At 64.1% G+C, this 13,939-nt stretch overlaps 1 protein-coding gene across 1 annotated transcript; it reads left to right on the forward strand.

Moving 5' to 3' along the window:
* The first annotated feature begins 878 nt into the window (after positions 1-878).
* Positions 879-12,903, forward strand: MKNK2 (MAPK interacting serine/threonine kinase 2). The gene is made up of 14 exons (XM_032466054.1): positions 879-1,057; positions 1,205-1,339; positions 4,660-4,747; positions 4,847-4,948; positions 5,026-5,123; positions 7,121-7,200; positions 7,415-7,488; positions 7,730-7,834; positions 7,982-8,037; positions 8,124-8,219; positions 8,642-8,836; positions 9,619-9,783; positions 10,445-10,488; positions 10,821-12,903. The coding sequence occupies exons 2-14, from the start codon at positions 1,289-1,291 to the stop codon at positions 11,056-11,058; spliced, it is 1,392 nt and encodes a 463-aa protein (XP_032321945.1). The 5' UTR covers positions 879-1,057; positions 1,205-1,288; the 3' UTR covers positions 11,059-12,903.
* Positions 12,904-13,939: the final 1,036 nt, after the last annotated feature.

Genomic DNA, 13,939 nt, shown 5'->3' on the forward strand with positions numbered 1-13,939 from the left:
CAGACTTACAGAGAAGGGAACAATCCAGCTCAGGCCTGGTTGGAGGACAATTGGGAGTGGGTGGTAGGAAGCCTCTGGAAAGACAGGCTGGGTCCTGGATGGGAGGGAGGACAGTCCACTCTGCATGCCTGAGTGTCTAGACACCGGGTCTGAGGACCATGCACCACGAGGCTGCGCGGACAAGAAGTTTGCTGATTCTCTCAGAGCCAGGGTCAGGGGCCCCAGCCGAAATGGGGCTGTTTTGCCTCCTGTCCTAGTAGCCCCCATCCCTCAGGCTTTTTCTCCATCAGTCAGTGGAAATGCTCCTTTGCAGCACTGAGGGACAGTCCTTCACAGATCTCAGTCCCTACCCCCTACTGTAGTCCCTTTTTCCGTCCAACAATCGGGTGAACTCTTCGGGAGCAAACTGGGAAGGCAGCTGGGCCTCTAAGCCTGTTGGGGTGCACCTGCAAGACAGCTGGGGCCAGGACTGGGGAGTTGAAAGGAGAGAGAGCCATGGCAGAGCCTAAAGCAGAGAGATGAATAAGGGAGCCATGGCAGGTTCTAGACCAGGGGCGTCGCCCAAAGGAGTCAGTGTTTCCTAGGCCCCGGCCGACTGACTGGGGTTGTTGCCAGAGGGCAGGGCCGGGCTCCGGCTCAATGCCAGTCTCCTGCAGGCCTCCCCGAGCCTCCGGCAGCCCCGCCCGCGCCAGCCAGGATCCCTCCCTGGCCCAGCGCGCCGAGCCCCGCGCATCGCACAGCGCAGGCGCACAGACACGCCCCGCGGCCAGAGCGGCCTTCCAGCCCCGCCTCCGCCGAGCGCGCGTGGGCGGAGCCTTGAGGGGCGGGGTCTGCGTCGGGGCGGGGCCTAGCCGGCCTATAAAGGCGGCGGCGACGCGGCGCGCCCGGCTCCTCTCGGCGGTGGCGGCCCTGGCGGGGGAGTCCGCGGTGGTGGCGGTGGCGGCGGTGGCATCGGCGGCGGTGGCGGCGCTGCTGTTCCCCGCGCGGTCCGCGCAGCGGGATCCGGGCTGCGCGTCTCGGGCGGCGGCACTGCGGCCCCGGCCCGAGCCCGACCCCGGTGAGGGCGGCCCCGCGACCCCGGCCTGGCCCGGCCCGGACCCTGGCGCAGGGATCGGGCCCCACGGAGCCTCGCAGTCCTGGCTTGGGCTCCCAGCGCGCCGGCCTCGGCCACTCAACGCCCTCCTTTGTCTGCTCCCGCCCACAGGGTCCCCTCCCCGGCCGCCCCCCGCCCACGGGCCGCCCCCCGGGCCCCGCGTCCCCTCCCCCGCTGGCGGGGCCCGGACAGAAGATGGTGCAGAAGAAAACAGCCGAACTTCAGGGCTTTCACCGTTCGTTCAAGGTGAGGGCCGGGTCGGTTTGGGGGCGCCCCGGGCTGGACAACCGGAGTGGCCGGTGTGGCGGTGGCACCAGCCCTCTGTCCCGCGCATGGGGTTGCCCAGGCCTGCTGTGCATTGGGCGGGGGCGACGGGGCGGTCAGCGGGCCATAGTTAGTCTCTAGCACCCCGGAGCCTGTGGGCTCTTTCTTCCAGGAGCCCCAGGTGAGGCTGAGGAGCCCCTGCCTGTGTGTCTTGCATACCTCAGCCAGGCTCGTGCTGCTGTGGCGGGGTTCAGCAGGCCACAGTCTGTCCCCAGCGCCCTGGGGCCTGTGGGGTCCTTCCTCCAGGAACCCCAGGCTGGGCTGCAGGCGCCCACCCATACCCTCCTAGGTGGTCTGCAGAATGGGGCAGTGGATTGGATGCCCTCCCAGCCCTGCACCTCCCAGACACCCCAGGCCCAAGTGCTATTTCCTGTCAGAGCGGGAAGTTTCTGCAGCAGCCCCACAGCTGTGGCAACCGAGTCCTGTCTCAGATGAGTGAGTCTAGGGGGCCGGGCAGGTGCTAGGCAGGGGCCCCACAGGGCCTGGCCCAGGGGACGCAGTGATGTCAGCAGCCCCGGCCACCCCACCCTGCTGGCCATGTTATGTAATGGCGTCCCTGGGCCTCCTGGGGCAGGGACCTGTTGCCCCGTAGAGAAGGCAGGATCTGGGCGTGTGTGCGCGCGTGTGTGCGTGCATGTGTATGAGTGTGTGGGTGTGTGCGTGTCTGTATGTACGTACCTACGGGCGAACTGCACGCCAGGATGGGAGGAGTGAGCTGAGACTGTTTGGGTTAAAATTCCCAGGCCTGTCCAGCCAGCGTCCTGGGCCGTCGCCCCACCCCTGCCCACATGCCTGTCATCCTCGCTTCCCTCCCTGGGGCAGCCACAGCTTTGGCATGCTCAAGTATTTGGGGCTAGGTGGGAGCAGGGTGGACTTGAGACATCACTGGCGGTGGTCTTTCCCCTCCTGCGGCTGGGCTGGAGCCGAGATGGGGTCAGTGTGTGGGGCCAGCTCAATGGCCAAAACAAACTCGAACTTTCTGGATGGTGCCAGCTACCTCCTGCCAAGGCCTGCTGACTGGAGGCCTGCAGCCAGCCCGGGGCCTTGCCTGGCCACACTGCCTGGTACTACGGGCTGGCCTCTGCAGGCCACCGGACAGCCCTGAGCTGAGGTGGGACTTTGGGAGTCCCGAGGGAGGCAGGAGGGACAGTGGATGGGGAGTCCTGGCTCTTAGGCCAGGGGCCAGCCACTCCAGGAGTCTCCTCCCACCACAGTTGGGGGTTCCCGTGGGCTGGGGCCCCTCCCTCCCCTACCTCCCTCCCCTACCTCCCCTCCCTCCCCTCAGCCTGGCTGCAGTGCAGAGGGAGGTGTGTCTGCCAGGTGTCTCCGCTGTATCTTCCCCTTGTGAAGATAGGAAAGTAGAAGCTTGAAAAGAGTAGGCACTTGTTTTAGGTCCCCATGCACATGGTGACAAGGACACAGGAGCTGGCTGTGCCTAGTGTCCCTTCACCTTGGTAGCTTGGCTGCCCCTTCTCTCCAGGTCCAGCTCTCTGAGTTGGAGGCTGGGACAAGGCTGTGGGGTTCTGGCACCCTTACATGGTCTCACAAGCTGGGGCAGCTTCCTCCCGCATCCCTCCTCGAATGCTGGTCAGGCCCGCGGCTGAGGCCACTGGGCCGAGGTAGTGTAGCTGGTACCACCATCGCTGGTGCTAACCCCAAGCCTCACATTCACCCTCCCTCCTAGTCACCCCTACACTGCCTCCCTGGGGCCCCTCCTCCCGGGAGCAGGTAGTCACCTGGCACCTCCAGACACCCCTGGACTGAGCCTTATCGGAGCGCTGGTCGCTGGTGCTGGCACAGCTGTGTGCCTGATTCTGTGTGGGGGCCAGACCCTCGGCAGGCGGGCGCAGGGCATGGTGGCCGAGGCCACAGGCTGGCTGGGGCACCTCCTTCCTCCCTACCCTACCCGCCGTGCCTCCTAGCAACTATCTGCAGGGTGGGTGGGGAGGCCACGAGGGCCCACGCCTGTTTTTCAGCCGCTCCCTCTGACCTCTGCCTGCCCCTCTGCTGCCGGACTGGCTTCTGGGCCTCCTGTCTGCAGGAATCTGGCCCAGCCCCTTCTGCCAGTAGGCCCCTCGGGGGTCTCCCTTGGGCTCTCCTCGAGTTCCTTCTCTATTGGGTGGATCTCCTGCCAGAGCCGTGGCTCCAGCTGTCCCAAGGCCCAGTGACTTGGTCCAGGTCATCTTGCATCAGTGCTGGCACCACTGTTCTGTGTGCAGGCCCCCCACGCCCACCTGAGGCCCTGGCCACCTGGTCCACCTGGATGGAGGATCTAAATTAGGGTTAACTCCTAGAAGAAGCTGGTGGGGCTTCAGTGTCCCAGCCTTAAAACCTCACTCTCATGTCGGGGGTTTCCAGTCCTCTAGTTGGGTCTGGCCTGCAGAGATATATTTATCCCCCCCAACATCTGTCTGGAGGAGCCCTGGCTCCCTCTGTTCCCAGGGTAGGGTCCTGAGCCCGCCCCTACTTCCCCTGGCCGTGGCAGGGTGGGGAGACCTTAAGCAGCATCCTCCCCAACAAGGCTGCTTTCTTAGCTGGGTATCGGGGCCTGTGAGGGTCTGCCCCCTGGGGTGTCTGGGGGTGGCCGGGGCAGGGCTGGGCAGGGAACGGCCCGGTGCTCACATTGGAGCCCATGGGTGCCTTTCCCGTGAGCCCCTGCAGTTGGGTCTTGGCTGTGGGGACCTGGAAGCAGACAAGTGAGGGCTGAGGCGACACACAGAGCTGGGGGGACGGGGCGTGCACATACACTTTCAGGGGCAGAGGTGTGGTGGGGAGAAGCATCAGGGCAGGAAGCTCAGTGGGGAGGAGAGGGCAGCATGAGGCGTGGGGGGCCCTGCTGCCCCACTTCACAGAGGGGAAACAGGCCAGGAGGCCATGGGAAAGCAGGCAGGGCCGCCTTGCTGGGAGCTCTGCCCCAGGGGAGCTGATGACGCACTCCCTCCCACTGGCTATCCAACAGCCTTTGATCCCCTCGCTGGCACAGGAGGTCGGCTGGGCACTGGTGCTGGCCCCATCCTACAGGTGTGCAGACTGAGGCTTAAGGCGTGGCTTGGGCCCCATGCTGACTCAGTCCTGGCTTGGGAGACAGCGCCCCCTCGCCAGAGGCCCCAAGGGCCCTGGGCTGGGGGCAAAAGGTCCATTTCCTTGTGGTCAGGCAGAGTCAGACTTTCTGCCCACTAGTGTGTGGACGGTGGTGGGGCGTGCAGTGGGGGTTGGGGCCTGAGCTCTCTCCTCTCCTGCAGGGGCAGAATCCTTTTGAGCTGGCCTTCTCCCTAGACCAGGCTCATCACGGGGAGACTGACTTCAGCCTGGAGTGCCCAACCCGCCCTGGTGAGGGGCTGGGAGGGAAGGGCATGCCTCTGGGGTGGGGTTGGGGGTGCAGGGGCCACCCCCTGAGCTGGCTGGGCTCACCTCTGGGTCTCCTGGCAGACATGCCCGCGAGCCAGCCCATCGACATCCCCGATGCCAAGAAGAGAGGCAAGAAGAAGAAGAGGTGCCGGGCCACTGATAGCTTTTCAGGCAGGTTCGAAGGTGAGAGTGGATTCGGTGGGGCGGGGATGGCGGGAGGCGAGGTGGCCTGGGCAGCCCTGACTGCCCCTGCTCTGCAGACGTCTACCAGCTGCAGGAGGACGTGCTGGGGGAGGGTGCCCACGCCCGCGTGCAGACCTGCGTCAACCTGATCACCAACCAGGAGTACGCCGTCAAGGTGAGCCCAGCCCTGGCACCGGGGCAGCGGCTCTGGCCTCCGCTCAGCAGCACCTGGGGTCAGGCCTGGCCAGGGGTGACAGGAGGAGGAGAGCTGGCATCTGGGCTGCCGGACCAGCCGCCGGGGAAAACTGGTGTCTAAAAATGGCCCCAAGGCCAGTGACTCAGGCCACCCCTGGGAATTCAGGTCTGCCTGGGCTGAGGCCCTGAGGCTGGGTGGGAAGTGACCACAAGGGGTGGCTCCCCGCTTGAGTAGCCAAGGACCTGGTGCCGGGGGTGCCGCCGAGAACTGGGGGCTTCGGTCAGGGCCGACGCTCACCTGCTGGGTCGGTCAGGCCAGGCCTGTCCCCGGGGATGACAAATGCCACACCATGTCGGTCACAGAGGTGGAGAGGCAGTGCTGTGCCGGGGGCCCAGGGGAGCTCAGCATCAGGGGAGGACAGGGTGGGCCTGCAACAGCCCCCATGCACCCCATGCTGTCTCTGACCTGGGCTGTGGCCACATGGCCTGCGTGCCCTGGCTGGGCGGCCAGACCCTGTGTTCCGAGAAGCCTTCCAGCTTACCTCGTGACCCTGCCTCTGGGCTGGGTGGGGTCACAGGTGGCTGGCTGCCCAGGAAGGCAGGCCAGGTGCTCCCTGGCAAACAGGGCTGGCTGGGAGCCTCAGGCCCAGGCGGAAGTACAGTGACCAGGGTGGCTGTGGTCCCCACCCACTAGGAGCGCCCAGACCGGGTGGGTGATGGCATTGGAGAACTGGTCACCTGGCATCCAGCACTTTCTGCACCGTCAGTGTCCCTCGGAGCCCCTCCTCCTGAGAGTCCTGCTGGGCTTCTGGCTTCTGTTCCTCTGGCAGGCGGGGACACCGGGCTCAGAGGGCTCGGGTCAGTTGTACTGCGTGTGCCTTCCCCAAAGGCCGTCCCCCTCAAGAGGACCGCAGTCTCCTCTGTGAGGTGGGGGCCCTAGCCACATCCCCACAGGACGGATGAGGGTCAGTTTACTCCAGAAGGGAGAGGCTGGCGGCATTATCTCAAGGAGCCCTGGCTGCAGCCTGGTGGTTCTGCTCCTCTGTGGGCAGGTAGACAGGTGGGACAGTGCTTAGGGTGGTGGTCTAGCCCTGGTGGCAGTGGACATACGTGGCCACCTGCTGCTGGAGCCTGGCCAGTGGAACATCCCTCCCCCGGGCTGCTGGTGGGCAGGGAGCCCCGGGCACGGTGTGACCCAGCCTGACCGCCAGCCGCCTGCCCCCACTGTGAGAGAGGCCCAAGGCCCAGCCCGGGAGGAGGCCCCCAGCAGTTGCTGGGGGAGAACTGGCAGGCCCCCTCTGACCCCACTGCTCTGTGAGCCAGGTGGCTAGGGGAGCCCCTAGGGGATGGGCCCAGACCCTCCGCCTTAGAGCACCTGGATGCCAGAGCGGGTGGGGGCAGAAGTGCTGGCTGGCTTCCTGAAGCTCTGGGGTCCTGGGAGGCTGTGCCCACTAGGGGGCCAGACTTGGGCTCATGGGACCAGGAGCATCAGCTCTAGTGTGAAACTGGGAAGATGAGATTTGGGGCTCAGAAAAGTGGGATGGCTGGGCTGGTAGCCAGGCACCCCCAGGCCCTTCCAGTCCCCTGGGTGATGTGTGAGCTGGCACAGTGGTCAGGGAGGGGAGGCCACCCAGTCTAAGGGTCCTGCTGCTCTGGAGGGATATTTTGCGGGAGCCCCAGGCCCCAAATATGCCCCAGGGCCATTGGGGCTGGGCAGAGAGGCGCCCAGCTCCTCCTCTCTGCCTTTTCTGTCCTGCTCACCCCTCCTCTTGACGGCTCTGGGGAAACACATTGCCCCATTTGTGCTGACATCGCCATTTTGACTTCCGGTAAATTCTGGGCCCCCATATGAGAGCTCTGCTTTCCAGAGCTTAAAGGTCTAAGCTCTGACAGGGGAAGTTTCTGGCCTGGGCCCCTCGGGCTGTGCAGGGTCTGGCTGACCCAGTTGGCGTCTCCCCTCCCCCCACATCATTTCAGATCATTGAGAAGCAGCCGGGCCATATTCGGAGTAGGGTTTTCCGGGAGGTGGAGATGTTGTATCAGTGCCAGGGACACAGGTAATGTGATCCACCCTTACCGCAGCACTGGGCCCCGAGCCATCTTTCAGTGGATGAACAGGCTGAAAGCCTCCTCACCCCCAGCAAGCACCCACTGTGTGCCCGTGGTCGGGGGGGGGTGGTGGAGCAGGCAGGCCCCTCCGGGGCTGGGCTGCGGGTGCACCCAGGCCTGAGGAGGCCTCACTCCTCTCCTGCCTCTCTGCCCGCCACCCAGGAACGTCCTAGAGCTGATTGAGTTCTTTGAGGAGGAGGACCGTTTCTACCTGGTGTTTGAGAAGATGCGGGGTGGTATGTGGTGCCTGGATTTCCGGCTGGATCTGCATGTGCCTGGGGGCTCAGGGCCACCAGGGGGAACCTTTCTAGGGGGGGCCTGCACATCAGAGGGGCCTTGGCTGGTTGGAACTTTGTCGACATGCCAGCTTAGGTTGGAGGACTTTGGGCCCCTCCCTGCCAGTGTGGGGTGGGTGCTGGGCATTGGGCAGTGGGGGTGACCCCTGTGTGTTCTCCCTGCTGCATGGCCTGGCCCCAGGCTCCATCCTGAGCCACATCCACAAGCGGCGGCACTTTAACGAGCTGGAGGCCAGCGTGGTAGTGCAGGACGTGGCTAGCGCTCTGGACTTCCTGCACAACAAAGGTGGGTGGTAGGTGGCTGCTCAGGGGGCCACCTGCTTGAGGGGTCCCTGGGTGTCCAGCCTTGTACCCAGTCCACCTGCCCACGACTCCTGGAAGATGTGTTCACCCACCCTTGACCTGCTCCCATGTTTCCTGGTTCTCCCTACAGGCATCGCCCACAGGGACCTCAAGCCGGAAAACATCCTCTGTGAGCATCCCAACCAGGTGAGGGGCGCGAGGAGGCCCTTCCCTGTGGGCCAGGGCCCCCAGGGCCTGGACCCCACCCTCACAGCCCCCTCCATCCCACCCAGGTCTCCCCTGTGAAGATCTGCGACTTTGATCTGGGCAGTGGCATCAAACTCAACGGGGACTGCTCCCCCATTTCCACTCCTGAGCTGCTCACCCCGGTGAGGGTCCGCGGGGTCAGGGCGCCCCAAGTGGGATGCAGGGAGGGTTGGCCGGGGCGGAGAGGTCCGGATTGGCCCCAGATCCGGTCCCATGCTGCAGTTGCGTAACCTCGAGGTGGCGGGGCTCGGGCTTCCGCTTAGCAACAGCCGCTGATTGGCCAGGCGGGCTTGCTAGGCGGGACCGCGGTCAGGCACGGTGGGGTAGAGAGGGCTTCCAGTACCTGTTGATTGGGCGGAGGCGGGGTGGGGCGGGGTCGACTCCCTGAGCAGCCTCTGATTGGCTAGCAGTGCGAGGGCGGGGTTGGTTCCCTCAGCAGCCTCTGATTGGTCGGGCAGGGCTGTCTGGCTGCGGGCTCCGGGAAGTCCCCGTCGGGGCGTCCCCTCCCCCTCCGCGGCCCCTGACGCCCCGCCCCCGCCCGCAGTGCGGCTCCGCCGAGTACATGGCCCCCGAGGTGGTGGAGGCTTTCAGCGAGGAGGCTAGCATCTACGACAAGCGCTGCGACCTCTGGAGCCTGGGCGTCATCCTCTACATCCTGCTCAGCGGCTACCCGCCCTTCGTGGGCCACTGCGGCAGCGACTGCGGCTGGGACCGCGGCGAGGCCTGCCCAGCATGCCAGGTGCGCGTGAGGGCCTGCCTGCTTGCCTCCCTTGAGCACCCTGCCCGGCCTGCCCCGTGCAACCCCCTCTCCAGGCCTGCCTCGGCATGCGCACACATACCCACCCCGGGAGCTGGACCACACATCCCCTGTGGCCCCCAAGGCCTGGCTTGTGCACACATACCGCCCACATCCACTCCCAGGGCCTGCCCTGTATGCCTCCCTGAGCACCCCTTGGTCTCCAACCACTGATTCCGTCCACAGGGAAGTGCCTTTCTGACCTTCCTGGGTTCCCCCTGCATAGGAGAAAGCAGTCAGGGGCCCCAGAGTTGAGGTGGGACAAGGCTTATGGTTTGGGGTGGCCAGGTTCCAGCCTTCTACCCACCACGCAAGGCTCAGAATTCATGGTCAGGCCCCCAGAACCTGGCCCTCAGAGCTGCCTTTCTGTAAATTGGGCCCCATTTGGACAGAGTCCACCAAGTTCCTCCAGAGGCCACTCTCGCCCAGCCTCCCAGCCACCCCCAGAATGCTGGGCCCTTGCCTTCCTTGTCCCCCCGAGTCGCCGGCCTTGCTGGCTGGTCTCAGGGCACTTCCCAGCGCTCCATCCACCCTGCTGTCTGGGGGGGCCAGCCCAGGCCTCTTTCCCTGGGCCCAGGTCATGTGGGGCATGGTGGAGCCTGGGACCCTGTGGAAACATGTCACTCAGCAGTGTTCCCCCGGATCAGTCTTGCCCATCCAGGCTAGGGGTTTGGCCCTGACTCTTGCTGGCTGTGGCTGACCCCCCCGTCCTGCGTCCTCTCTAGAACATGCTATTTGAGAGCATCCAGGAGGGCAAGTACGAGTTTCCTGAGAAGGACTGGGCCCACATCTCCTTCGCTGCCAAAGACCTCATTTCAAAGCTCCTCGTCCGTGATGCCAAGCAGAGACTGAGCGCTGCCCAAGTCCTGCAGCACCCCTGGGTGCAGGGGGTGAGTGGGAGCCCCAGGGAGGATGTGGGAGGCCACTGGCCTCCATCCAGTCTCTGCCAAGGGGCCAAAGAGGCTATGAGAACCTTTGGAGGTTCAGCTTTGAGACCCCCCGCCCCAGAGGGGCCAGGTTGGATCAGGACTGCATGGGGCTACCTCTCAGTGAGGTGCCAGGCTCTGTGTCCTGGAGGCGCTGGGGCCTCACACAGACTGTCAGGCTGTGGTCGGCAGGGGGCAGGAGGGTACAAGCCAGGGTAGACCCGCGGCTGGCCAACGAAGTCCAGAGCTCTGTCACCACCCATCCCAGAAGAGCTTGATGTTTTTTCTGCTCAGGGGTCGAGTCCCAGCCCGGCTGCCACCCCAGGTAGGGAGGCCACCAGAACAGGGGGCTTAACCAAAAATATAAGTTGGCACTGGGGACCCTGTGGGGAGCAAAGCCTAGGGCCCCACGCTCAAGGCAGATGGGCAGGTGGAGGGGGCGGCTTTAGTGAGACCCAGGCCCCACCCACCACACATACCTGGCTCCCGCAACGCCCCCTCCCCCAGCCTGGCTCAGTTCCCGGCAGGTGAACCGCCTTAACTCTTCGTGGTCTCACCGCCAGCCTGGCGCTCAGAGAGAGGGCCGGCCTCTGCTTAAAGCCTCCCCTCTCCTTTCTATTTTCAGTGCGCCCCGGAGAACACCCTGCCCACGCCCATGGTCCTGCAAAGGTGAGGCCCCTAATGGGATCTCCGGCTCAGAGGGAGGAGCCCCCGAGTTCAGGAGGGGGTGCTAAACGTTAAGATGTTTGAAAAAGATTTAAAAAAAAAACTTTTTTTAAGTTGTTGAGGGGAAGCCGTCCAGTGCCTGGGTGTCCTTGTACCGGCTGACATGTTTGGGACCCCAGCGGAGGTTCTAGGCCCCCCCTATCCAGGGTAGGGGCTCCTGGGGTCTGCAGTCCCTCCTCCAGGGCACTGCACAGACCCCGGGGGTCCCCAGGGAATCAGGCGGACTTGCTAGCGGCTACCTTCCTCTCCCTGGTGACACCACCCCCCCTCCCCAGGAACAGCTGTGCCAAAGACCTCACTTCATTCGCGGCGGAGGCCATTGCCATGAACCGGCAGCTGGCCCAGCGCGAGGAGGACGCGGCCGAGGAGGTGGGGCAGGACCAGCCCGTGGTCATCCGAGCTACCTCACGCTGCCTGCAGTTGTCCCCGCCCTCCCAGTCCAAATTGGCCCAGCGGCGGCAGCGAGCCAGCCTGTCCGGAGCCCCCGTGGTCCTGGTGGGAGACCACGCGTGACGCCCTCCTTTCCTCTGTACATAGGCCGCCCCTCCCCCCGTCAAGTCTAAAGGTTTTTTTAAGCTATTGCCCGCGGGTGACCAGCGGGCTGCCCTCCCCCAGGCTGGATTCCGAGGCGCTAATAAGCTCAGCTGGGGGGGATCTTTTTATATAAGGTTTTTGCTGTTGGGTTTTTTTTGTTTGTTTCCCGCCCCACCCTCCTTTTTTTCTTCTAATGGTGTTAAAAGCAAAGCCGGCGCCCGGGGAGGAGAGCGGAGCGGCGTGCGGCTGGGTGGGCGCCCTCCCGCCGCCGCCGCCGCCCCCGGGCCGGCCGGCCGGCCGGGTACTGTGAAGGCCCCTCCGCGCCGCCCGCGGGCCTCAGGAGAGGAGGGCGTGGCCGTCTTCCGGGGCCGGAGCCGGACCGCCCGCCCCCTCCCCAGCCCGCACAGTGTTTTCAGGGACAGGTTGACCCCCACCTCCCCTTGATGAGACGGTCGCTCCTTTCTTCCCCACGGACACCCTGGTGGCAGGGCGGGGGCTTCTCAGGTCTCCCCTGTCGCGGGAGTGGAGCCTGGGTGCGGGCGGCAGGATGGCCGCCGCCCACTGGACGCCCTGCCGACGGCCACTGGGGGCTTCCTCGAACCTTGACCTTAAGCTGCAGCTGACGGCCCCTCCCCCGGCCTCTCCCCCAGGACCGCCCGCCTGGGAGGGTGGCTCCAGAAGTAGGGGGGTGCTGGGCGGGCGCCCGTCAGCCAACGCGGGGGTCCCGTGGACCCCCGCCCGGGCACCCGAGTGCCCCTTCTCAGGGCTCAGTCTGACCACGGCCACGTCCTGCCCCGTCGCTCCTCGGGTCTGGCGTGGAAGCTCTGTCAGCCCCCCACCCCGGGTCTCGCGGAATCCCCCCCGTCGGGCGGCGCTCCTGCCCCGCCCACCTTCAGGAAAACCGCCCCTTCCGCCCGCGCCGCAGTCGGACGTCGCGTGACCCGCCGGGCTCGGGGAGACTCTGGCGCCCTTCGGCCTCGGGCGGGAGACACTATGCAATACAGGCTTCGTTTTCTACGTGCACACTTGCTTTTGCCGCCGGGGCGTGCGGGGGTCTGGGCCGGCCTCGCGGGCAGCCGCCCGGACAGCCCTCTGTCTTCTGGTTGTCCTGTTTCGTTAGTTTTCTAAAACATCAGTTGACATCCTTTCCCTGTTTTCGAAGAATACTTGAATGTGGGGGGGGGGGAGTTCCTGAGGCGTGGGGGGCTCGGACGCCGTCTCTGGGGCCCCCCAAGTCTCATTATTGCAGTCCGTGGTGGTTGGTGGGGGGCCGCCGCCCCCTCCCCGCCTCTTCCGCCCGGATCTGTGGACTGGCCTTTCCAAAGACTCCGGGGGTGGGGAGGCCGCCCACCCCATCACTTCTCGCCCATCGGTGATTCCACATTTTGCAACTGGGGATTCTGCCTTTTTGTAAAAAACAAATGGACTCTCGCCCACTGCAGGCGCCGTGGCCATTTTACTGGGGAATGCTGAGCTGTGAGCAGCTTTTTTTTTTTTAAAGGTGGGACAGCCACTTCCTCCCCCTGTCACATGGACAGTGCAGCTGGAGGACTGGTCAGAACCGTTACTGTGAATGAGTGGCCTGGGTCCCAGGCTGCTCTGGCGCTGGGGGAAGGGGGGAACAGCAGTGTTTCAATGTTAACGTGTGAAAAAGACAAAAAAAACTTAAATTTTTTTAAAGTGGGGGAAAAACATCCAAGCACTTTAACTCCACTGTACCAGGTGAACTGATACAGCTCAAAAAAGTTTTTCTTTACACCAACTGTCAACGCCGGAATTTTGTATTCTGTTTTGTAAGGATTTAATAAAAGTCATAAAAACTTGTTTTTGTGCCGGCGTCCTGCTGGGCTGCTGCCTTGCCCCAAACCTAGTGGCTCCAAATCATTCTGTCATCCCAGTGATGCTGTGAGTCAGGAATTCAGAGAGGGCATGGGTGGGCTTCGCTCCAAGACACCTGGGTCCTCAGCTGGGAAGGCTCATCTCCCACAGGTGTGGGCTGGGCGGGCGCCAGGGCTGGCTCAGCTGGACCCATGGCCAGGTGCCCTCATGTGGTCTCCTGTGTGGCTTGGGCTGCCTCACAACATGGTGGGTGGATCTGAGCGTCCTGGCCTCGGAAGCCTTCCTGCATCACCTCCCGATGGCTAGGGTTAGACAGGGTCAAGCATCCAGCTGTCCCAGATCCAAGGGGAGGCAGGAGACCAGCTTTTGGTAGGGGAGGGGCACCTTTGGACAACACAATGTAATTGCATGAAACCCAGTAGTTCAAACCTGCCCCTTGTTGGGGGAAGGGGGAGGGAGAGTGGATCAGGGAGGGCTTCCTGGAGGTGGAAGCCAAAGAGGGGGCAGTAAAGCCCAGTGGTTAAGGACAGCAGCCTGGGAAGGAATCCCAGTCTCTTCCAGACTGATTCATCATCTAACAAGCAGGGATCCGAGGGAAGCCAGGTGAGGAGATAAGAAGCACAGTGAGAAGGGCAAGAAAGAAGCAGGTGACATCACCTCTGCAGGGCCGGGGATAGGGAGCAGGCCGGTCCAGTGTCAGCCCCAGAGCCTTCCCTGTGTGGCTTCTCTCACTGAGCATCATGTCCTCAAGGTCCGACGGCGTTGCAGCGTGTGCCAGTGCCTCACTCCTCTTCGTGGCTGAGTAATACTCCATTGTATGGACAATATTGTGTTTATCCATCACCCAGCGGTGGACACTGAGGTTCCCCCTTTTGGGGGGTTGTGAGTCGTGCTGCTGTGAACATCTGTGTAGATTTGTGTGGACTTGGTTTTATTACTCCTGGGTGGGCACCCACAGAAGGAGTGTAAGCCGGGCACAGACTCCATCAGATGTGTGGAGTGTGGGTATGGGGCCCAAAGG

Source organism: Camelus ferus, chromosome 22, assembly GCF_009834535.1.
Source record: "Camelus ferus isolate YT-003-E chromosome 22, BCGSAC_Cfer_1.0, whole genome shotgun sequence".
In the NCBI taxonomy this organism is placed as follows: domain Eukaryota; kingdom Metazoa; phylum Chordata; class Mammalia; order Artiodactyla; family Camelidae; genus Camelus; species Camelus ferus.

Bases quoted from the DNA above. Each gene is read 5' to 3' on its own strand.
- MKNK2 (XM_032466054.1), top strand. From the start codon at position 1,289: ATGGTGCAGAAGAAAACAGCCGAACTTCAGGGCTTTCACCGTTCGTTC. The intron at 4,949-5,025 runs GTGAGAGTGGAT...CCTGCTCTGCAG, and splicing joins CTTTTCAGGCAGGTTCGAAG to ACGTCTACCAGCTGCAGGAG. The intron at 10,489-10,820 runs GTGAGGCCCCTA...CCCCCTCCCCAG, and splicing joins ACGCCCATGGTCCTGCAAAG to GAACAGCTGTGCCAAAGACC.